We start from the raw sequence: 25,850 nt of genomic DNA on the forward strand, positions 1-25,850 counted from the left end.
ACAACCCACAAAGTACATACAACAGATCATCCTGCAGCGCAAAGACGTAAGTATGCAAATGTGGCAGCTGTAATCAGAAGGTGCATACACAACAGATCGGATCGTAGAATGTTGTTCAAAAGTCAGAACAAAACGTATATTAACTTTCTAATATCAACCAGAGCTCAGTGAATGAGAAGAAGGAATCGGGTAAGGCAGGGCATTATTAAACATATCCTCATCATTATAGCAGAATCAGAGGATGGTGAGTAGGCTCCGGGAGTTCGAATGCGAACCTGGTCCCGCAGTTTCAAAAACGGTATTGTTGTACCCTACAGTGTATGTATAAAGTTATTTTATTGCATAGTTGCCTTGCACCCTCTCCTTTCATACTTGCTTGTCCCATTGTGATGTAACATGGAATGTTGGCATACTATTTACCTGACGTCATGGAATGCTTGTCATTCCTTCAGCAGCTGCTCCCCTGACAGCTACTATTTCTGATGGCTGCTTGTGGGCCTTATATATGAAGTAAATACTTAAATTTACTACTTAATTCGTAAGTACGATTATTCATTCGCCGTCACTTCAGGTAATCTCGGCCGTTCGGACACTTCTTATTGCCATTTCATGGAGACCTCATCACGCCTTCAGCACTGTGAAAACCCTACCTCCTGCCCGCCTGCTAACACGGGCTTCTCCAGCCATCTAAGCGTTTCCACGTCTGTCCCGCTCCCAGTCTATATTGAAGGTAAGAAAACTACAGAGATTGCGCGTAGTTTATGTCGGAACAAAACACACTCGAAGTTTTCGCTTACTGCATAGATCACGTGACGTTCGTCGTTACTAAGGACGCTGAAGTAGGGGCTAAACGTGGGAACAGGAACTGACGTCCTCAATATGCAAGGTACAGGCCGGGTGGCTATCGTCGGCGGAAGTCTCCCCCTTAGTCTTAAATCAGCTTCGTAATAAACGGCGGAAAGTGCTGAAGCTGTCCACGGTTTACTGCTCCTCAGTAGCAGTCTTTTTCGCATGACCTGGTCATAACATAGGATCTTCTAAACTGTCCCGCCGGACGTTGCCAATCATGAAGATCGGACGTATAATAGGTCGCGCACAAGGTATGCTCTTTCCAAATGTATCTCTGTGTGGAAGTGAGAAACCTAGTTCATCATGGGGCCTCTCTCTTTAAGCTATAACTGGCTACTTTTTCATTCTTCTTATTTTGTAATCTTTCCATGTGTTATGTGTGATTATGTTTGCCATTGCGAATGACAGTTCATTGTAAACAAATGCTCCCCTTTGTACTAAAAGTACAACGCTCATTGAGTGCCTATGTGCATGGCCATGTTTTTTTAAAATCTAGATTTATATAGCACGAACTCGACCCGAAAGGATTAGAGCACCGGTTACGTTACACAAGGACACAGGCACGGGGCGATTAAGTCATTTGTCCGGAATCACAGGATATGGACACGACCCCGAGGATCGAACCTTGGTTTCCAGCTCCAATGTCGTCAGACCACATCCTCTCCCCACTGCTGCCGTTTTCTGACCAGATTGTGCGAAATGTTTTTGGTACCACAGTAAGCTATATGCTATATATTTATTTAATGCAGTTTTATATTACGCGGACTTTACCCAAAGGTATCAGAGCGCTTTACAATAGAACCCAGTACGTTACATAAGTAGACTTTCATACTTACAAGAAGTGGCAAAAGTTAGGTTAGTACAGGTATAGAATACATATTTGCAACGTTGGGCTTCAGTGAAGGCCTAGCTGCCTTAAGGGTCATCAAAAGAGTTGAATACGTCTTGGAAGTGTCTTTGGAAGAGAGATCTGTTTTAAAAGTCCTGATAGAGTTGGGGTTTCGTAGTAATCGAGGATAGAGTTGGTGATTTGGAGTAATCGAGGAAGCGAGTTCCAGATTCTAGCCACATTCCCTGAGAGGGATTGAGCCATAAATCTTCCCTTTTTGAAAGTAGGGGGCTCGTGCAGTATGTTTTCAGCATTGCATGAAGGTCTAGTGTCGCCTGGGATTTTGAGTTTATTTGGCAGATACCGAGGGGTGGAAGTGTGCAAGGCTTTGTGGGTGATACTAGCAGTCTTGTAGACTGACTGCTTCAATGGGAAGCCATTGAAGAGAAAACAATACGGGTGTGATGTGATGTGATAATTTCTTTTGGCCCCATAAACGAAACGTGCCCCAGAAGTGAGGACCGATTTAAGAGGGGATAGGTGGGGTTTTGAGAAGGCCAGCAAGGAGAGAATTGCAATAGTCCAATCTAGAGAGAATATCAGATTGGACCAAGGTTTTTAGGTCTTGCTCCAGAAAGAAACGCCAAAGCCCCTAGAGAAGGCAAAGTTTGTAGTGTGCGTTCTTGGTGATTGAATTTATGTGGGAATGTAGATTGAGCCTTTTGTCTAGTATGACACCTAGGGATTTAGCACTGTTGACAGAAATAGGTTTGTTATTAAGTAAATTCAGCTTGTCCATCCAGGATTGAACAGGAGGAGGAGAGAGTGAGGTAAAGAGAAGAAGGAATTCAGTTTTGGAAGGATTCAGAATGAGTTGACATCCAATTTTGGCTAGAGTTCAGAGTGGTGTTGAGGATTGAAATGTTGTGTGCGGAAGACACCTTAAGGTAGATTTGTTTGTCATCAGCATAGAGGTGGTAATGGATCCCAGATTTTCTTAAGAGATTTCCCAACGGTTCCTAGTAAAGATTGAACAAAGTGGGTGCGAGGATAAAGCCTATAGGATAGACCTACCACCATTTAAGCTGAAAGGCTGTTAGATATTTTGATCAATTGAGATCTACCCGAGAGGAATGAAGCAAGCCATTTGCGCACTCTGCCTTCCAAGCCAATTCTTTGTTTTAAAGTGTTCAGAAGAGTGTTGTGATTAACAGTGGCAAAAGCTGCGGAAAGGTCAAGAAGAATCAAGAGACAAAACTTCCCTGAGTCAGGTACACGCAGAGCATCGTCGATTACTTGAAGCAGGGCTGTTTCAGTGCTGCAGTCTTGCATGAAGCCCGAGTGGAATTCGTCGAGAAGGTTGTTATCCTTGATATGTAGGGAAAGTTGTTTAGCTACACATCTTAAGTAGATATTTGCAAGAAAAGGGAGGTTGGTGATCGGGCTGAAGTTGTTAAGGTAATTCGCATCAGCGGAGGGTTTTTTAAGAAGTGGGATGACCTGTCCTGTTTTAAGGGCAACAGGAAGGCACCCTTGGTTGAGCAAGAGGTTAACCAGTAGGAAAGAGTGTGGGTGTGGAAGTCCATGGCGATGTCACTAGATATTGGGTCGAAAGAATGGTTAGAGGGTTTTGTTTCAAGAATGCTTTTGAGAAGGGCATCTTCAGTGATGATGTCAAAGTTCTGCCATGCGATTAAGGATTTGTGCTCCTCTGGGGGGGGGGGGGGTAGGGTGAATGACCTGATCCACCAGCGATTTCACTTTTTCATCAAAGAATACAGTGAATTCTGCTGCTTTCTTTGGAGAGTTGTCAAACTTGATGGTTGAGGGAGATATTTTTGTACTTTTGATGAGGTCCGATAGTTTTTTAGGTCTGTTCTTAGTTGAGTCGAGGGGGTTCTGAAGTACAACGCTTTTTCAGGGAAAATGTGTTTGTGGTAGTTCGATCTTGCTGAACATAGATTAGGGGGAATAGTGGTGGAAGGAGATTGTCTCCATTTTTCTCCAGGTACCTCAAGTTCTTGCTTTCTTCATATAGGGATTTATTGAACCGTGGTGCAGAAGAAGTAGGCCTTTTCTTTTTACTTTGAAGTGGAGCAACATTTTCAATTTCGACTACAAGACTGGAGAGACATTGGGAGGTAAGATCGTTGACATCAGAGTTGTGGTCTAACATTGGAAGTGATACCATAGCAGAATTGCACAAAATATCATAGTCGATGTTTTTGGTATTACAGAACCAGGTAGTAATCCTTTTATGTTGGCCAAGAGTTACAGTGTGAGATAGGTGCAGAGAGAAGGGGTTGAGGAAGTGGTCAGAGCAGTCTACTTGAATAGGGTCAGCAATAGTTAGCATATCAGCTTTGGCTATAACTAGGTCAAGAATGGAGCCCTTAGAGTGTGTCGGTTTTGTGCAGTGTTGGATAAGATCATTTACTAAGAGAAAAGTGGCTAGCCTTTTGGCAGCTGAGTCTTCCAAAGAGCCCCATGAAGATTAAAGTCTCCCAGAAAAATCTGTCACTTTGAGAGTATTGGCAAAGTCGGTGAATTCCTCCAAGAAGGAGGCGCAGTCACAAGGCAGGTGATAAATGGCATGAAACCTGAAAGGGGAGCAGTGTTGTACTTAAAGCTCCAGAGAAAGGCATTCAAATGTACGGTCTGTTGGGAAAAATCTTGAAGTGAAGGGAGTTTGTGAAGATAACTGCAACGCCTCCCCCAACTTTATCTTCTCTATCATTTCTTTTTTTTTGTGGAAACTTTTTATTGATTTTATAACACAAACAACTTGCAAGGAGAGAAGAAAAAGAGACATCAGTATACACAACGTTGCAGTACATGGTGGCGGAGCGGGAAGGGCAATACCATGAGCATTTGTTCCATCGAGAAAGAATCTCACAGGGGGGGGGGGGGGCAGAAGAGACAAATTGCAACCAGTATACAATAGTATGTGAAGGAACCCTCGGGTTACGGGGACATGGGTGCTACATCTGGGTCAGGAAGAGGAGGGGCACATATATCACCACGGTAAGTGTTCCATTGAGTCCATATCTTCCCCCATTTTCGGGGGGTACCGCGAGAAATATATACAGTTTTTTCTCTGAACATGCACCAGTCCATGTTTTGTTTCCATTTCCGAATCCCGGGCGGGCCCTGAGCGCCCCACAGTTGCGCAATGTCTCTTTTGGCAATCATATTGCCCAAGGTCACCCACCGAAGCTGCGACACGGAGTAATCATTTGGTTCCCATACATTCAGCAGGCATCTCCTAGCTTCCGGCATCGATCGCACCCCCGTAACCTCACTCATGACCTCGTGCACACGGGACCAGAATCGCACTATCTCAGGGCACTCCCAGATGATATGTAAAAAGGTGCCCAGGAGACCGCATCCACGCCGACACAAACCATCCACAGAGAAGCCCATGTGTACCAAACGAGGACCAGTGACATACACTCTATGCAGGATTTTAAGTTGCACAAATCTAAGGCGCGCCTGGATGGCCACCTCTTTAGGGGAGGAGATCGCCGCCTGCCAGTCCTCATCGTCCAGCTCCAGCCCATCACCAGTCCAGACCTCTCTAAGGCGAACCAGGAGATCAGACCTGGAGTTGATTAATTTTTTATAAATAAGCGAAATCGTACTATCAGGAACATGTCCGTCCAGTACCCTGTCTTCAAGCGGGGACGACTCCGGTATCTCCACACCCGAAGGGAAGACCGAGAGCACCGCGTGGCGGACCTGCGCATAGCGAAAAAATTCACGATCGCTCAAAGCGTACTCGGTTTTCAATTCCTCGAACGTCTTCATTCTCCCCTTAGTCCAAACATCATCAATCCTGCTGATACCAATCAAGTCCCACCTATCAAACCCCCGGAACTGCCAAAGTGAGCCAAGTCTATCAGACGCGTACAGGGGGGTGGCACGAGTCAATTTACCAGTCCACCCAAGCGCCATGGAAGCATGTCGCCACACCTGGACGGCCGTCCTGGTGGGGCCCGTTACGTTGCGAGGGGTGATTTTCGAGTAGAGGGCTCTATTGAAGTCGCCCCCCGGTAACAACCATTTGTCCATCTCGAAGGCCGGATTCGGCAAAGGGCCATACATGCAATGATTTATCGCCCCCAGTTGAGACGCCCAATAATAGCGACGGATATCAGGTAAAGCAATTCCACCGTCGTACCACGGGAGCGACAATTTAGCAATGGCGATCCGGGGCCTACCCCCCCACACCAGTTGCCTCTGTAAACTTTCAACCTCACGGAAGTATGTAGCCGGGACGACGTCAAGTGTGTTTTGCAAAGCGTAGAGGAAGCGGGGCAGTGACATCATCTTAAACAATGCCGCTCTACCCAGGGGAGAGAGAGGAAGTTTCCCCCAAGCGACCACATCCGCCCGAAGGCGCTGAAGAGGGGGCAGTAAGTTACGGTCAAACCGCAGTGCAGGGCTCAGCGTGATAAAAATGCCCAGGTATTTAAAGCCATCTTTCACAATCGCGATAGGACAACCACTTGGCAGAAGGGGGGCGGCACCCGACAGGACGTATACACAGGACTTCGACCAGTTGATGACAAGACCCGAGTTTTTGTGGAAGGACGTTAAGACATCAAACAGTACAATGAGGGATTTACGGGGTGACGTAAGATAGAGCAGAATATCATCAGCGTAGAGAGATACACGGTCTTCAAACTCCGAGTTCCACCTAATGCCCTTCAGGGACGGTTCCCACCTCAACCAGGCCGCCAGCGGTTCCAAGGCGAGAGCAAACAACAAGGGGGACAAGGGACAGCCCTGTCGCGTCCCTCTGCTCCGAGCAAAGGGCGCAGAGACCCGACCATTGACCACCACCTGAGCCATGGGACCGGCGTAAAGCAATTTGACCCACCGAACGAACTCCGAACCGAAACCAAACTTAGCAAGAACCGCCCACAAATACGGCCATTCTATTGTGTCAAACGCCATCGTAGCGTCCAAGGACGCCAAGATGGCGGGCTCACGCAGCGTCTCGGCCCGTGCCAGGACGCCATGCAACCTTCGGAGGTTAAGCGCCGTATTACGATGCGGTATAAAGCCGGATTGATCAGGGTGAACCAGTTCCCCAATAACGGTCGCCAAACGTGTCGCCAGCAACCTGGCCAAGATTTTAGGTTCCGCGTTAATCAACGAAATGGGTCGAAAAGAGGCACAGCAATCCCGAGGTTTACCATCCTTGTGGATGACAACAATAGTGGCCAGTCTCTGGTCTGGCGGGAGAAAACCCACCTCCAAAGACTCAAGAAACATAGAGCGCAGATGAGGAGCTAGCGAATCCGGGCGCAGTTTGTATAGCTCAATGGGGAGCCCATTAGGGCCCGAGGCCTTGCCGGATCGGACCGAACGGACAGCAGCGGCAATCTCGTCCACAGTAGGTGGGGCATCCAGAGCATCTCTATCAATGTCAGACAATCGGGGAAGTGCAATATCACGCAATAGCAGGCAGGAGTCCTGCTCTGAACGATCAGACACCTGGGAGTACACCTCGCGGAAATAGTCGGCAAAACATGCAACAATATCAACAGGGTCTGTACAACACTCTCCATTCTCCGCAACAATCACAGGGACGACACGACTTTCATTCTCCCTCTTATCCAACCAAGCAAGCAGTTTCCCAGCCTTATCACCCACATCATACAAGCGTCCCTGCTGTTCCCTCCCCATTTCCTTAGCAGCTTCAGTGACCAGAGCTCTGTATTCATGTTGCTTCAACTCCAGTAGATGCAACCCCTCAGCGGTAACCCCAGATTCCAAGCGCTCCTCCAGGGCCGTGACCTCCCCCTCAAGTCGAACCATCTCAGCACGGTTGGCCAACTTCACGCTACCAATCAGTGAGAGGGCCTGGCCACGAATGACCGCCTTGTAAGCTTCCCAAAGTAAACTAGGGGAGGAAACAGAGCCCACATTTTCCTCAAAATAACAATCGTGTGCTTTAACCAGCTCACCCCTGACCCTGGGGTCCTTCAAATACCAGGGGTTGATCGGAGCCACTCGGCCCGCCGAACCCTGCCGTGCATCAACCACCAGCCAAAGAGGAGAATGGTCCGAGATGCCCCGTGCCAGATGTTTAACTTCCCGTATGAGGGATGCATGGGCCGAGGGCAGTAATACGTGGTCCAACCTCGAGAGACTACCATGAGCACCAGAATGATATGTATATTGCAACTGTCCTGGGTGAAGCAACCGCCAGCAATCAGTGAGCCCCAGCGTCTCCAGGAAGTCACTCAACCAAGTCTGGGCCTTCGGCAGTTCCCTGGGAGGGTGACGATCACGCATCCCCGAGACCACTGCATTAAAGTCACCCCCAACCAAAAGCAGACCCTCGGGGAGACCCAGGATAAGTCCACTCAGATCAGCAAATGTGGTGGCCTGGAGGCCCGGGGGCACGTACACAGAAATCAAAATAAGAACCTTCCCCTCCCAGCGCCCCACAATGGCGGCGTATCGTCTCTTATCATCCAGAATGACATCATCTATGGCCAAGGGGAGGGAGGTCCGAACCAGAATGCCCGCCCCCCTAGAGCCCCCCTAGAGCCCGAAGTGAAACCCGAATGCGCCACAAGGCGATAACCACGCCTATTCAAAGCGTAGCACCTGTTGCCGAGCAAATGAGTCTCCTGCAGTAAAACGACATCTGGAGTCAAACGTTTCAGCAATTGCAACACCACCCTCCTCTTAATGCCATCCCCCAACCCGTTCACGTTCCAACACAATAACCGAAGTCCCCTACCCCCCATCCCCGTGTTCAGCCCCTCCCCCGCCCCACACCCAAAGCGACCGCAAAAAACAGGAGTGCGCCCTTCCTTCGCCTTGCAAGTAACAAGAAAATTCAAACAAACAACCCAGTTCCCCCAACAATGTCAAAACAACTATACCCCCCACCCCGCACCCCTGCTGAAGACCAAAGAGCCCCATAAACTTGCAGTGTGCCTGTCGCCCAACCACCCAACTAGTCTACGAAAAGAAAACCCAGGAGGAGAAAGGACCCGTTCACCCCCCACCCACCCCCAAAAAGACTATTACTTGCAAACATTAAGAACACAACATAGCACAGTTCAAAGCCAACGGGAAGGGTACGGGGTCAAAGTCAACAGCTACTCCTGCTCTGTCGGGCCACCTTCCGCCCGATCCGACTTGCCAGAGTCCTCAAAAGGTTCAGGATCCGTAGGCAGCGTGTCAAGCCAGTCACTCACGACCCCAGGATGGTCGAAGAAAAAAGTACGATCCCTATGTACCACCCGCAGACGGGCCGGAAAGAGCATGGCATACTTCATAGACCTTTCCCGGAGTCTCTTCTTGACCCCTTGGAACCCCAGCCTCTGTTTCTGGACCTGTTGTGTAAAGTCCGGATAGAAGCTGACAGTAGAGTTCTCAAAGGCAATGGGACCAGACTGCCGCGAAGCCTGTAGGATAGCGTCTCTGTCCCGGAAATGAAAGATCCTCGCAATGATGGGTCGAGGGTTCGCACCCGATTTAGGTGTGCCGCCGGGGATCCTATGTGCACGTTCTACAGCGAAGAACTTGCTGAGACCCTTGGGCGCCAAGTGATTCAGCACCAGGTCTTCCACCAATAGGTCCGTCGAGGCAGCAGTCGATGATTCCGGGACCAATCAGGCGGATGTTATTGCGCCTGGCACGGCTTTCATAGTCCTCTAGGCGCCCAGAGTAATAATCATTGGCTTTCCTCAGATTCCCGACTTCAGCCTGTAATTCAGAGACATCGGTGACCAGGCTAGAGGTTTTAAGATCCAGGGATTTGACCTTTTCGTTTGTCTTCGCCAAGTCCGCCCTGATCAGATTGACATCAATCGCCACCGTATCCAGTTTGAGAGTCAAGGCCTCATATTGTTGCCCCAATGAGGCCTTCATACCGGTGATGGCACCTATGAGATCTCGCAGCGAGGGTTCGTCTTCAATCGACGAGTCCTCCGGCATTGTCGTCGAGGGTTTAGCGGCTGCTCCCGGCGATCCCTTAGCTAGAGTGTACCGGTCCATAATGTTTGTTTGCAGAGCACTCCCTCGAACGCCCGGTTTAGGCCCACGCTTCCCACCCTCAGGCTTGGTGGCCATCTTGGATCCTGGACCCGTACGGGTCGCCTGTTGACGGGTAAAAATGGTGACTGCGGAGGCAAATGTAGGACCAAAAGGGCGAAGGTGGTGCCAGTCTCAGATCTGGAATCCGCTACAGATCGGCAGTAGGAGCGGAGAGACCAAGGGTGTAGGAGCGTCCGGCCGTCCACGGAGCCAACAGAGTCAGGTTGAGCTCCGGACAGGAATCGAAACCGAAAGCTGTCGCCTGCCCACGCAAGTCTGGCAGTCCGTTGTTGTTCACTTACTGGACGGCAAGCGAGACGAGATAGCGCGGGGCGTCACCCTGGAGCAGGCCAGAAAACTGCGACAGTCTGTAGCTCTGGACCCCGAAGTCCAAAAAAGTTCGCTGAAACAAATAAATGAGCAGTAGAACTGTGCCAATAAACACCCGTCGTCCGAATCAGGATAAATTACAGGATAGTCGATGGAGGTGGCGAGGGTCCGGGAGCCCTGTGCTCACGCGACCATCTTGGGTGCGCGCGAAGCTCCTCCTCCTTCTCTATCATTTCTGATAATGGAATAGTCGGTGGGTAGCAGAAGATCGAAAATAGTATGAGAGGTGTCGTTGAACCAGGTCTCAGTGAGGAAAAGTATATCAAGATTATGAAGACTGATGGTGTCTGAAATTTACAGCTTGTGTTTGTTTGCAGATCTGCAGTTGTGAAGCAAACAGCGCAACTCTGACAAGCCTGTTTTGGTGAAGGGGGTGTTAGGGATTTTAGGGGCGATAGGGATAATGTTCCTGATTGATGGTGCCAGGGTAGAATAAGGCTAATGTTTTGCTCGGGCAAAGGAGATGGTCGGAATAGTGCAAAGATTAGAATTAGCTTGAGAGGTTCTAGCAGGTTTGAATGTTTTTTGAAAAATGTAGTCAGTTAGTTTCACTTATAATGTGTGTGTTTGTGTGTGTGTTGACTGCAGGCATTGGTGTGATGTCCAGAGTCAAAGGCATGGATAAAGTCAAAATGTCATTGAAAGAAAAACTGGGTTCTGAGAGCTGAGGTGGAGTGTTATTCGTCCTGAGGTAGTACATTCGCATAGTTGTTCTCATCTCCTTCCTAAGTTGAAGCAGGGGTGGGGATGCCCCGACGGATGCAGGGATGTTTTTCTAGATCCTGGGTGCATAAATGGAGAAGGCCTGTTGCCGCCTTTTTTCTTTTTTGTGCGTATTAGTTTCCAGTCTTATGTGATGGCTGTAGATGTTCCAGATGTGATGAGCATGTCAGTCAGATAGGCAAAGGTGGTGGTTATGAGGGCTTTGTAGAACAATTGTGCGTTTTCTACGAATAAGGTGGCAAAAGGCTCTACGTGTGTATATATGTTTTCCTACTTCCTTAAACCTGACTGAGTTGCCTGTATTTTAATAGTGCTTTTTCGCTTGTGTATGGTTTTTCCTACGTATGCATATCAATCAATCAACCAGGATTTATAAAGTGTAGTTAATCACCCGTGAGGTATCAAGGTGCTGAGAGCCCAGCTGCTCGGGTGACATCAACAAGTTGAATAGCCAGGTCTTGAGTCTCCTTCTGAATTCCTGGAGAGAGGGTGAGGTCTGGAGATAGAAGGGGAGACTGTTTCAGGACTTCGCAGCGAGGTAGGAGAAGGAATGTCCTCCAGTGTTGATTCGCCGAATGCCGTGGGTGTGAGCGAGGAAGAGGGAGGCGGAGCACAGGAGTCTGGAGTATTGGCGGAAGTTCATGCGGTGGTTGTTGTATTGTGGTCCTTGGTTGTTCAGGGCTTTGTAGGCATGGGTCAGAATCTATCTTGAATTTGAATCCCTTGTGGACGGGGAGCCAGTGGAGTGTCTTCAGGTGAGGAGTGATCTGGGTCGGTGTAGGGAAGCTGAGGATGAGTCTGGCCTCTGAGTTCTGAATGGTCTGCAGTCTCTTCAGGAGGTGTGTGATAATTCCTACAGTTGACTGATTAACTCTGTGAAAGGCGGTTATAGCAGGGGAGAGAGCCAGAACTGGCCTACGAAGGTCTAATTAGTTGGGAATAGCTATTATTAAATCAACAACCAAGACCTTGTTGACTTCAAGCACCTATGCTTTATGGCTAAATGCAGAAAGAGCAACATGTATTATCTTCAAAGCATTTGTCATTATGACTTTTACAAATAGATGATTTGATGTTGCTGGTTAAATGTCTGAGCAATGTAGAAGGGAGAGTTGCAGACACTAGGCATTCTTTGTTCTGCCCGTGCGCCACTCTTGAGGCCCATCAGTCTGACCATCTTGTCAGGAGCATAATCCAGCTCTTCTTCCCTTTTCCCTCTAGCTGTGACACCTTCAGCTGCCTAAATATGGTATGCATTGTACCCCTAAATTGCTCTTTCATTAAATCACATCACATCTAAAGGTGCCCAGTTTGCAGCTTCATCAAGGGCAGTCTGTCCTATGCTGTCCGGTGTCTGGGGTGTTTTAGGGGGAAGCACAACACTAATTTTGAGGAATTAAATCCATATGCTCTATCATACGTATAAACAGTTTTTAAGTTATTTTGGCAATGAATATGCGAGAATGACTATACATGGGCACATCAGTGTACCTAGTGTAACACTTTGCTCTGCCAAGCGGCTTAAGAGACATCTGATGTTGCCCACAAACGTCTGTCTCCTCTACATAGATCACCTGGACTTGCAGTAAATCATGCTGAGTCTCTCCCATGATGCTCTGAAACTACCTCAGTGTGGCTGCTGTACAAACATTGTACATTTAGATGAATACTGCTGCATTCTAGGATCATATGTTTTTTCACAGATAAAAGATCAGAGCTTATTCCCGAATTCTGTCTTTAGCTAGTACATTAGGATTGCTCTTTCAGGGCCGTTTTTGAAATTAGTTATAGATTTGGAACCCAAAACAAATCTTACCTTTGTTTGTGCAGGCAATGGGCCAAGCCTGGTAATGCAATTTAAGCTTTTTATCCCATGGATGTTAAGCCAACCACCATTCACTTTTGTATTCAGCGCACTTTGTTTGTGATCGGCAAGTGTTGACCTTAGGCTTTGCTGAATTGTTAAAGAAGATGGTAACTGTAGGGGAGATAAGTCTTTGTTTGCAGTGTTTTTTGTACTCTTTATGGTAGGTCAGTACTTGCAGTCTTAAAAATAAGACAAATGCTCTTCATTTCATGAAGTGTATGGCTTGCATATGACCAAGTAATGCCTATTAAGGATCCAAGAGAGTGTATAAGGGAAAACAGCTCCCTCTCCTAAAAATCACAGAGGCAGTGTGGCTGTTTTAGGATAACATGATGAGTCAGGGATAAACTGTGGTTATGCCCCTTGGTTGTTGGGAAATAGGATTTTGGGATCCATCCGTCCTTATGCCAGAATCTAGGGCCAGATGTAGGTAATTCATATTTACCGACTCTTAAATACTGAATTTTACCGATTCGGTATTTAAGAGTCGGTAAATATGAAGGGGGGAGATGTAGGTATTACAGAATCTGTAAATACCGAATCTTTAAGATTCGGTATTTACCGATTCTGTAAATACCGAATCTGTATTGCCCATTGATTCCTATGGGCCTTGAAGCCCATAGGAATCAATGGGCAATACCGATTCTGTAATTACAGAATCGGTAAATACCGATTTTAGCAAGGCTGCAGGGGGTGTCACTTTGACACCCTCTAGCACCCCAAAGATGGGCATGTTTGCCATGTGGCACACAGACATGCCCTAAGGGCATGTCTGTCTGTCACATGGCATAGGTGTGCATGCACACATGTGCATGCACACCTGGATTCGGTATTTTACCACCCAATTGAATTGGGTGGTAAAATACCGAATCTGTAAGCCCTTAGGGACTCTGAAGAGTCCCACCTACATCCCGAAATTACCGAATCGGTAAAATTACCGATTCGGTACATTTACCGATTCGGTAAATTTACCGAATCGGTAAATGTAGCCCCCTACATACCAAAAACCCATTTACCGGTCGGTAACGGCCGAAATCGGCCGTTACCGATCGGTAAATGGCCACCTACATTTAGCCCCTAGAGTGCTAGATGCAATATAAATAGGCGTTTTTTTAGGGCCTCTCAAAATTATAGCAGGTGAGTGAATCAGGCTTATTGTTTTCTGGGACTTAATTCCAAATTCTTGGGTTTGATGGGAGACTCCCTGTTTCAGTGTCTTTATCTTTTTTGGTTTTAGGGTTTTCCAGTAGAAGGCAGGATTTACCTCTGGTGTTGCTCTCCCCTCCTGAAGTGCATACCTTTGGAAGTCAAGATCTAGTGCTTTGTGTGCTGCAAGCAATCTCAAAATCAGCTCTAGCTTCAAGGGGAGTCAGTGCAGTTTTTATAGAGCTGGAGTTATGTTGTCTTATGTTTTATCTTCACTGAAACAAGAGTCCGTACTCTCTGTGGTCTCAAAGAAAGAAAGCTGGAAATGGGGCTATAAACAAATTAATCAAACACGTAGGGAAATCTAGATTGGCTTCTACAAACATGGAAATATTCAAAAGAAATATAAAGCAATGGTGAGAGTTGTATGATTGGATGATGATTTAATATGGTGGAACAGTGCAGGTGTTTGTTTTACAGATGTAGATTCATTATGGTAGGATAAAAACATTCTTGGTATAAGAATGATTTGACACATTAATAAATTGAAGCGCTTATATATGTGGGCATGGGGATGCATGCATTTTTTATATAAATGTTATAGAAACATTATGAAAAAATAAATTTATTTGATATGACTTTAAATGAAGTTATATCTTATTTTTCCTGGATTGACTGATGATTAAAAAGCGATGTATGTCGGGCAGGTTTTTCTATATTCTTTCTGTCTCATTGACAGGGCTAACTGGTGTATGTGGAATGGCTTTGAGGGGAGCAAGATTGGATTTCAGAAGATATTTTTGGGATATTCCATGGGAAGAAAATACTTGTAGAACAATCAGGTGTCATTGAAGTAATGAGGTCATTCAAGTACTCAAGGAAGAGAGGGCTATGACCTGGGAGACGGTAGATGGTGTGAAACTATAAGGTTTTCTTAAGTTCCGGGCTCATTGTTTGATGGTAACAGTAGAAAGGGGAATCTGTGAAACCGTGCGTCATAGAGTTTTGAGGTGGTAATCTGTGCAGTCAGCTATTTATATTCTTTTCACACAGAATGTGTTTGATCTCAGGAAAAGAACATTGGTCGTTAATCTGTCACACAGCAATACTTAGGGTGTAAGGGCCAGGCCAAGAGCAACTCATAGGCATGAAACAGGAGGCTGATCAGAGGGCTGAGATGTGGGGGTTTAAGGACCGGTGAAGAGCGGAGGAGTAATGTGAAGGAGCATCGGGGATAATGGGGCTGTTAGAGACATGGGTGAGTTACAGGAGAGTTGGAACCAGGAGCGTGTTAAAGTGAAATGACTGGTTCTTTAGGGGATAAATGCCTCAGGAAAGATGTGAGGATATATATGGTACTATGCAGTATAATGTTAAGTTAGAGCAGATTGGACACCATCAGCAACCTCACCCCTGACGTGACCTTCATCACAGAGGCCTGGCTCAACTTCTCTCCGTCCTGACTCGATCTAAGGCGGCCGCTCCCCACGCTCCCTTCTCCACTACTGGTGTCTTGGTGCTTGGCTGCACTGTGGTATCGTAGCGCTTTGCTGCTTCTCTGCTGATTTCGCCACCTGAGCGCATCAATAGCATTTATTTGCCTGTTTGATTGTAATTTCTATAACGCTGCGAGCACATAGCCCACATCGCGCGCACTGCGTGTCTGTGCCTCTATGACCTCGTGGCGATTTCTGTGAAGGCTGCATTGCTGGCAATATTTTTGCCTGTGCCCCAATCTCGTCCTGCTTCGATCCTAGTCTGCTGCCATATTGTTGTTGTTTGTTGCCTCCCAGCCCGCCTCTCCACCCCGCGCCCGCCTCCCAGCTGACCCTCCCTCCCACTGGAAGTTAGGGGCTGACCTCTCCGAACCTACGCTGTGACCGTCCTGACTCGATCTAAGGCGGTCGCTCCCCACGCTCCCTGCTCCACTACTGGTGTCTTGGCGCTTGGCTGCACTGTGGTATCGTAGCGCTTTGCTGCTTCTCTGCTGATTTCGCCACCTGAGCGCATCAATAGCATTTATTTGCCTGATTTGATTGTAATTTCTGTAACGCTGTTACATTCATTTGCCTGTTTGATTGTAATTTCTATAACGCTGCGAGCACATAGCCCACATCGCGCGCACTGCGTGTCTGTGCCTCTATGACCTCGTGGCGATTTCTGTGAAGGTTGCATTGCTGGCAATATTTTTGCCTGTGCCCCAATCTCGTCCTGCTTCGATCCTAGTCTGCTGCCATTTTGTTGTTGTTTGTTGCCTCCCAGCCCGCCTCTCCACCCCGCGCCCGCCTCCCAGCAGACCCTCCCTCGCCCATCCCCCCCTCCACTATCCATTTATGACAGATGCACTTACACGCAGCGTTAACGCGCAGCGGTCGCGCCCTATGCGCGCCGAAGGTGCGCCAAAGGTAAGCCCGTCTACGCCCGTCCGCGCCCAGCGCAAGACCCCCTGCCCCCCGCATAACCCATTCCACCCGCATAACATACGACGCTACAACCCTCTCTGCCCTTAACCCCGGCCGCACACCACAATGCTACCAAGCTGCTCCAGGACACACCCATGGACCCTTCACCTGCCACTCCTGCAAGTTCGACAGCATCAGGACACACACCAAATCCACTAACTCCAAACTGAGCTCCGACAACAACCACCTAAAGTGCATCCTACTCAACACCCGCTCAGTCCACAGACACTCCATTGAACTCTGGAACCTACTCGACACTCCTTCACCGGACGTCGCCTTCCTTACAGAAACATGGATGAACGCCTCATCAGCCCTCGGTATCGCCATAGCCATCCCGGACACCTACAAGATAATCCGAAAAGATCGCACCAACCAAACAGGAGGAGGCATAGCCATCGTCCATAAAAACACCATCCGCATCACGACCAGTTCAGACGATACCCTCACAGCCGCCGAACACCTTCACTTCCAGATCCACACCGACCCTAAGACCACACTCAGAGGAACCCTCATCTACAGACCACCAGGACCCCGCACACAATTCAGCGAAGACATCACTGACTTCATCAGCCCACATGCCCTCCCCTCAGAGGACTACATTCTACTGGGAGACCTCAACTACCACCTGGAAAAGAAAAACAACAGCAACACTACCACCCTTCTGGACAACATGGCCAATCTCGGACTCAAACAACTTGTCGACACTCCCACCCACCTTGCCGGACATACGCTCGACCCTATCTCCACCTCCAGCAAGCACATCTTCTTCGATCACACCACAGCTCTCCTTTGGATGGACCACAGCTGCGTTCACTTCAACTACAAAAAGACCACGACCCACAACCCCCCACAACCCATTCCCCGAAGAAATTGGAACAAAATCACCAACGACCAGCTCTTCACATCGCTTCACCAAAACCCCCCTGCCAAATCATCGGACCCTAACCAAGCAGCCACCAACCTCACACAATGGATCGCCCACAGCGCCGACGAACTAGCACCCTTGAAAAACCATCTAATCAAGCGAGGTAGCAAAAAAGCCCCCTGTTTCAACGATGACCTTAAGAAATCCAAGAAGTCCTGTCGTACCCTCGAGAAAACCTGCAGAAAAAACCCAACCACTGACAACCTGACCACCTTCAAGAACGCCACCCGCAAACACCACCAACTGATCCGATCCACCAAGAAATCAGCATTCAAGGATCGACTTGACAACAACGCCCAAAACAGCAAGGAACTATTCAACATCGTCAAAGAATTCACCAACCCCACCGCCGGCACCAACGACATCACCCCCTCCCAAGACCTCTGCAACTCTCTATCCTCATTCTTCCACAACAAAATCGCCGAAATACATAACAGCTTCGAAAACAAGTCCGAAGACCAGTCCACTCCACCCACCTCCGAACCAAAACCACACTCTAACAACCTTTGTGCCTGGAACCCAATCACCACCGAAGACACCATCCGCCTGATGAACTCCATCCACTCAGGATCACCAACCGACCCATGTCCCCACCACATTTTCAACAAAGCAGACTCCATCATCGCACCCCATCTCCGCGATGTCATCAACTGTTCTTTCAACTCCGCTACCTTCCAGGAAATCTGGAAACATGCCGAACTCAGCGCCCTTCTAAAGAAACCCACAGCAGACCCCACTGAACTTAAGAACTACCGCCCCATCTCGCTCCTCCCATTCCCTGCCAAAGTCATTGAGAAAGCCGTCAACAGTCAGCTCGCCGCCTTCCTCGAATCCAACAAATCCCTCGACCCCTCACAGTCCGGCTTCCGAGCCAAACATAGCACCGAAACCGCCCTCATCGCAGCAACAGACGATATTCGAACACTACTGGACAACGGAGAAACAGTTGCCCTCATCTTACTTGACCTCTCCGCAGCCTTCGACACAGTCTGTCATAGCACCCTCATACAACGCCTCAGCAACGTCGGAAACAAGGTAAAGCATTGGACTGGATCATCTCATTCCTCGCCGGAAGAACCCAGAGAGTCCGCCTCCCCCTTTTAGATCAGAGGCCACCGAAGTCATCTGCGGCGTTCCACAAGGATCATCACTCAGTCCCACCCTCTTCAACGTATACATGAGTCCCCTCGCATCCATCGCGCGCCAACACAACCTCAACATCATCTCCTACGCAGACGACACCCAGCTGATCCTCTCCCTCACCAATTACCCAAACACCGCCAAAACCAACTTACACGAAGGAATGAAAGAAGTAGCCGAGTGGATGAAGAACAGCCGTCTAAAACTAAACTCGGACAAAACGGAAGTCCTCATATTAGGGTCATCCCCCTCTGCCTGGGACGACTCATGGTGGCCATCGGCCCTAGGAACCGCACCCATACCTACGGATCACGCACGTAACCTGGGCTTCATCCTGGACTCCTCCCTCTCGATGACCAGACAAGCCAACGCCGTCTCATCATCATGCTTCAACATTCTACGCATGCTCAAAAAAGTCTTCCGTTGGATCCCCACCGAAACAAGAAAGACGGTCACTCACGCACTGGTCACCAGCCGACTGGATTACGGAAACACCCTTTACGCCGGAACCACTGCCAAACTACAGAAAAAACTCCAAAGCATCCAAAACGCCTCAGCCAGACTCATACTGGACATCCCTCGGCAAGCTCACATCTCCGGCCACCTGAAAGACCTCCATTGGCTCCCTGTCAACAAAAGAATAACGTTCCGTCTCCTCACCCACGCACACAAAGCCCTCTACGACCTAGGACCCGAATGCCTCAACACACGACTATCCTTCTACTCCCCCTCCCGCCAACTTCGATCGTCCAATCAAGCCCTCGCCGCAATTCCGCGCATCCATAGATCCACCATGGGGGGGAAGATCCTTCTCCTACTTAGCGGCCAAAACCTGGAATTCCCTCCCCACCCACCTCCGCCTTACACAGAACCACCTCTCCTTCAGAAAGCAACTAAAAACTTGGATTTTCCATAAGTAATGCCCCCCCCCCCCCTCCCTCAAGTGCCTTGAGACCCTCTGGGTGAGTAGCACGCTATACAAATTTTGGAACTTGAACTTCAACCCCTGACATTGCCACTGCAATGCCCAATGGCTACAAGATGATACATCGCCACTTCAACAACAAACACTGAGGAGGCATTGCCATCATCCACAAGGAAACCCTACGCTGCACCACCACCGAAGACGAAATCACATCGATCATGGAACACCTCAACTTCCAACTCCAAACCGACGCCAGGAGGATCATCAGAGGCACTCTCGCCTACAGACCCCCCAGGACCATGACCCAGATTCTGCAACGCCATCTCCGAATTTCTATCCCCTCGAGCTGTCAATCCCAAGCACTGCATCTTCCTCGGTGACATCAACTTCCACCTCGACAACCCCAACTCAAACACTGTCGTGGAAAACATGAGCTACATTGGTTTCACCCAACTGGTCACCGCCCGCGCACACCGTTCAGGACGTACGCTGGAGCTGATCTTCGCATTGCGTGACGGAGTCAAATACAGCCATGTCACCGATCTCACCTGGCTTGACCACGCCATCTTACACTTCACCATCACAGGTTCCCTGAGAACCACCACCAGGCCCGAGCTCCTCCATCCGCAGATGGAACAAAGTGACTGGGACCCAGTGGATGGGTGCCCCCAACACCCCCCTACCTGAAACTGCAGCCAACCTGGAAAAGGCCATCCAAAACTTCTCTTCACCTGGATCCCTACCAACTGCGCTGACAGTGGCCCTATGAAGCCAGCCAAAACAAGTAGATCCACAACACATGCCATCTGGTACACACCAAAAATCAGGACCATCAAACGTAACTGCAAACAATTAGAAAGACAATGGCGCACCACCAGAGAACACCCAGACCGAGCTGCCTTCAAGTCAGCTCTCAACATATAGCACTGACACATCAAGGACACAAAAAAAATGCCCTGACAGACCGTATCGAAGAAGGCACCAACCACAGTAAGGAACTCTTCAGCATTGTCAGAGAGTTAACCTTCCCATCAGCCACAGAGAACACAGTCCATCCATCCCAGGAACTCTGTGACACTCTATCAAACTACTTCCACAAGATATCCACAATGTACAGAAACTTCGATTCCCTACCCACCGGCCAACCACAGCACCGAGACCACCCTGATCGCCACTACCGATGACATCAGAAGTGTCCTTGACCATGTAGAAACAGTGGGCCTGATTCTCCTCGACCTCTCAGCAGCATTCATCACCATATCCCACCACACCCTCATTAAAAGACTCCCCCAAATCGCCGTCCAGGTTGACACCCTCAAATGGATCGCATCCTTCCTCACAGGACGAACCCAGAGAAGGTCCTTCTCCTACCACGCCACCAAGGCCTGGACCAATCCACCCCTCCACTTCCGAACTTCTCTCTCGCTCGCAGCATTCAGAAGGGGACTCAAGACCTAACTTTTCGACTGAGACCAGTGAGATCCTACCACCTGGATACCCTCTAGGGTGAAGAGCCATGCTCAATAAACACTGATTGATTGAAGTTTGCTCAATGTATTGGCTGTTGAAAATTAGTTGGAGATTAAGAGTGGGATGTACATGGTGACGTCATAATGGGGGGATAGCAGTTTCGAAGGAGAATTGATAGGGGTGTTAATGTTTGATTGTAGGAAGCTGGCTCGGTATATACTATTACAAAGTAAGATATAGTGTGCACAGAGTCCAGTAGATCTCCAAAGGCTTACAGATGTAAAAGTAGATAATACCTTACTCTCTATTTGTGGTAGTGTGGGCAAGCAGTAAGGCTTTATCAAAGTGTAGTGTTAAGCATTTATTGCACACACTCAGGCAAGAAATGATTTCACACACTCAAAGACTGAACTCTGACCAATTGCTTTGTATAAAAATATTTCTTTGTTGTATTTTATTTTTGGAACCAAGCCAGACTTGGTGCAGGCAAGTAAAATAATACTTTTCTTATGTAATACAGTTGAATGCAGTTACTGGTAGATCAAATGCTCAAACAGTGGAAATTACTTTTTAGTTACTTTGCAATTACTTTGTGGTTACTTTTTTTTATTTTTTATTGAGTTTATTGTATCCTACAAAACATAAACTTTGCATAATACAGACATCTCAGGCAATTACATTGCTGTTCTTGGTAGCGTAATTGGTATGCAGATATAGAAATACAGAGTAGTGTACATCACATAACATCTTTGTTTCTATTACATAGTAGACATGGTTATGCTGCGGTGTGCGTGAGCAAGTCTGGGTTAGCACTTATATAGTCCGTCAGAGGTGATACTTTGTGGTTACTTTTTGAATTACTTTTCAGATTACTTTTCAGATTACTTTTTCTACTCAGTGTGGTATGCCTCCATACAAAAGGCCCTCAACACTTAACCCCTTGGCCGCGGCGGTAATTCCGCCGCGGCGCTAGGGGGCAGGGGGGGCCGCGCGGCGCCACCATGCTCGTGACAGAACCACTCCGTCACGAGCCTCGGTGGCGCTGTGCTTGTGACGGAATGGTTCCGTCACGCCCCGCCCACTCAATGTAACGCTCAGCGCAGGCGAGGAATCAGCGGCGTGCAGGCGGGCCGTGACGGAACCATTCCATCACCAGCACACCCCCACCGTGGCTCGTGAGGGAATGGTCCCGTCACGAGCACGCAAGGGGTTAAAAGAAAAGTTTTATGAGGAAAACAGTCCATGCAATCCTATGGAAAGAAAAGGACTTCTCTTTTTGCAGGTAAGTAAATGGTCTTGAGGGTTGAGTTTCTGGGGTTCGAACAAGGGTTCCCTAAGGGTCAAGGATGCACTCAAGAAGGACCCTCAGCGGTATTAAGGTGGCCAGGTGCAGAGTGCTGAGGCCCAATGTTCTCCAATGGGGGTTAGGGGCCTCTGGTTGGTGGCTGCTCACGAGTATGCCACAAGGTTGTGGGAGCAAAGCTCCTGGAATTGAGTTACAACAAACAGTAGAGGTTCGGGGAGGAAGATCTTCTGGAGGCGACCACCAGTTGGAGAGGTAAGTTGGGATGCCAGGCCACCATCGGTTGGGCCACCCAAGGCTGTGGGGCGTAGGGTGCAGGGGTGTCTTTTTGGCGTTGTTTTTTCCTTACCAGCTCCAGTTGCGGTCGGGGATCCTCCAGAAAGGGGCTACAGGCGTTGTCCGGAGACTTCAGGCAGGTCAGGGATCACCAGGTCAGGATCGCCGGGGAGACCTCCACATGGTGTTGGGCCACTCGAACTCAGGGCATGGGCATCGGGTGCAGAGCGGTGCAGACTCAGAGATTTGGCCGGAGCCAGAGTCTGTTGGTGAGTAAATCGGGTGTTCGCAGGAAGCAAAGTCTTTTCAGTGAAGTGAGGGCAGGTCCTCCTGGTTCTGGGGGGCTGCTGGCTGTAGGACACAACGGGATTCTGCTGGAGCAGGTTAAGGTCGGGACAGGCAGGCAGGGCTGGGGCCAAGTTAGTTGGTATCTTCATCCTTCAGCACGGCTCTTCGGTCCTTCTTCATGTTTCTTCTTGTCTGTTGAGGCAAGGTTTGGGGTTGCCCCTAAATACTAGATTTAGGGGCGTTTTAGGTAGGTACAGGTTGGGACCAATGGGACCCTTTCCTGGGGTTGGTACACCCCCTATTATGCCGGCCTCCATTGGGAGGCGGGCATAAGCCTCATTCTGATTGGCTGGTCCCCCCCATCTTCAAGAAGGGGTGGGGTTGGCAAAGGTGGGCACACCTCTCCTCCTATATTGGTTTTCCTGACAATTCTTCCACCCAGAGTGGGGGCACAACCAATGGGAGCCAGTTACTGGGCGCAGCAAATGGCTGGGTCAGCTCACAAAGGCGGCAAGCCTTTGAAGCTTCCCCTTCGTGGATCCTTCCCATCCTGGGGGAGGAGGCTTGGCACCTCTGCCCAGGATGCGCTCTTGTTTCCAGACCTCGAGAGCTGGAGGGTCTCGACCCAGGGGTCCAGAAACATATATGGAGGTGGCAGCTCGCGATCAGCTAGTCCACCAGGACACTAGAGTTAGGTTGTTTTTCAGGGGGCATCTCTAAGATGTCGTCTAAGTGGATTTTTCATTAAATCCTACACTGCTATCAGTGTGGGTTTAATGTGCTGAGAATTTTCATACCAAATTTCCCAGATTTCAGTAAACCCGTTATAGTGCTGTGGAGTTCATAATGACTAACTCCCAGATCATATACTCTTTATGGCTTTACTGCACTTACAGTGTCTAAAAACAGACTTAGATACTGTAGGTGTACAGGGCTCCTGCACCTGTACCCTCACCAGTGGCATAGTGCACCCTGCTAGATTGGTGGCTGACCTATACCATGGGCAGTGGGTTATAGTCATGGCACACATGGATGTGTGCGTGCCATGTCGACTATTCACTTTTCTCTGCACCAAAACATTCAGTCTGCAGTGGCACTGTGTGTGTGTTAAGGTACAGGACTTCTAATGGTGGCACAATAAGTCTGCAGCCCTTAGAGGCCTTCCCTGGGCACAAGGACCTTGGTACCTAGGGTACCTTTTAGAAGAGACGTACATTTGGCCAGAGAGGTGCCAATTTGGGGTTCACAGTGCAGCATTAGGGAAAGAACATTTGCCCTAGGTACCTGTTTGGCAGGAACCCAGGACACACTCAGTCAAAGAGCATCAACATCGGGCAAAAAGTGGGGGGCAACCATGAAGAAAGGGCACTTTCCTACATTGCTCTGCTGTGAAAAAGTGCTGCATATGTTTACGGATTGCCATAGTACTGGAACATCAGTGTAAATCTGGCCTACTTAGAATGCTGCAAGCTTGGCCTATGTAGAGCAGTATCAATAAATATGCTTGTTGATGGGGGATGAAGTGCTGGAGGAATGATCCATTGGGTTGAACTTTGGCTAATGAACAGCACATGGAAAAAAAAAACATCCAGGGATGAAAAGGTACAGAGGATCTGGTCGGGTAACTATGGTTGTAGATCTGAGAAAATGGTGGTTTGGATGCCTGGGATAAGATTGTGAACCTTACCTGGTTTAGATGAACCTGAGATATCATTGTGTAATGTATAATTGGCCAGTGATGCTTTCTTCTAGTTTTTTTAACCCCCCCACCCAACCATTCCCAAAAACGAAAATCACAATGACTTTCAGTATGCTAGGGGTTCTTTTTTTCTGACACTGATATACCTATGCCTTATGTTGTCTCTGCAGGTTTTGATCATGAAGATCTTGCTGATGCGCCCTTTTAGGATCTGAAGTCCAACTGTACCTGATGCCATGATGTCGTACCGAGGAGGGGAAAGAGACTTTCAAACCTCAGCAAGGAGAATGGGGACATCGCTGCTGTTTCAGCTCTCTGTGCATGAGCGGGAACTGGACCTGGTCTTCCTAGACCACAGCTATGCCAAGCCCTGGAGCTCCCACCCTGATGCTAGCAATGCGCGTCCCACCCGTATGTTATTTGTTACTCCACAGCGCCAGCAGGACAGTAATATGTGAGTCTAAGTTTGTAATCTTTGTTACAGAGTCCTACTCTTCCTAATTTAGTTTCTATTTATGAGGGTGACATACCCTAAAAGACAGCACTGAGTTACAATCAAATAAAAAAATAAAAAAAGTTCAACTGTACCTAAGAGTGGCCATACCTGCCAATCAAATTACATTGTCCATACACTATTGGTATCCCCAAAATTAAATCCGTCACCACCACTTTATATAATATAATATAATGAAGAGTACTATTAAGTTATCCTCCATTATCTCTTTCCCTTTGTGGTCCACAACAGAGAAGACCTCTCAAGCCTTAGAAACGTTCATATACCACAAAATTCATAGAAAGTGTCAAAGTATAAACATTTCCACTTCAGAATTGCAGTTCTAAGGACCGTTCTAATCTGAAGTTTGTAGTGGGTGCTAAAGTGCGGGGGGAAATGTTTGTTGATGTGTGGGTAAATATCCATCATATCCACTCCTTTTTACTTGAGGGTTAGATGACAGCCATTCTCAAATCATGTATCTAGGCCAGTGGTGGAATGGCAATTTGATCCGCCTGTTAACGATAATAGTTTAGGGCTTTGCATACTTAAACCCATAGGTGGAGTAATGAATTGTAAATTTGAACGTTGGATGGGCTTAAGAGATCTATACCGACTGCCCTACCAGCATCTAGCGAATGTGGTGGATACACCTCCATTGGGGGCTGTTCTCCAAATAGACAACTGACAGTCATGACTTGGATACCTAGAGATGAAGAATAGCAGAAGTCAAATGTACCAGACAGTCAGGAAGAAAGGTGAAAAAAGGGTCCTTGAATGCAGAGCTCCAAACTGCCTGCGAGAAGCGATCAACCCAAGGAATAGTACTTGTGCTGGTAACCCATGTGGTACCTTGTGTACTCGTTTGAATGTAGTAGACTGTGATGCTTTCCTGGAAAATGGAAAGCTTCAAGATGGAGTAGGGCCCAGTTCTTTGTTGGGAAAGTTAAAAACTCATCAGTAATGTAGATGCTTTTTCTCCACGGTTCCAGTCCAATACT

General features: G+C 48.3%; 1 protein-coding gene across 12 annotated transcripts in view; it reads left to right on the forward strand.

Moving 5' to 3' along the window:
* The first annotated feature begins 439 nt into the window (after positions 1-439).
* The window catches only part of KANSL3 (KAT8 regulatory NSL complex subunit 3), a 517,274-nt gene continuing 491,863 nt past the window's right edge, over positions 440-25,850 (forward strand). For 5 of the 12 annotated variants that reach the window (XM_078666981.1, XM_078666983.1, XM_078666990.1 and 2 more), the window contains exons 1-2: positions 928-1,100; positions 24,527-24,810. In XM_078666981.1, the coding sequence (XP_078523107.1) occupies positions 24,593-24,810 (218 nt within the window). In that variant the 5' untranslated portion in view covers positions 928-1,100; positions 24,527-24,592. Of the gene's footprint in view, positions 731-876; positions 1,101-24,526; positions 24,811-25,850 lie in introns of those variants that run through there. The other 7 variants (XM_078666984.1, XM_078666988.1, XM_078666986.1 and 4 more) reach the window with 6 other exon arrangements.

Source organism: Lissotriton helveticus, chromosome 11, assembly GCF_964261635.1.
Source record: "Lissotriton helveticus chromosome 11, aLisHel1.1, whole genome shotgun sequence".
NCBI lineage: Eukaryota > Metazoa > Chordata > Amphibia > Caudata > Salamandridae > Lissotriton > Lissotriton helveticus.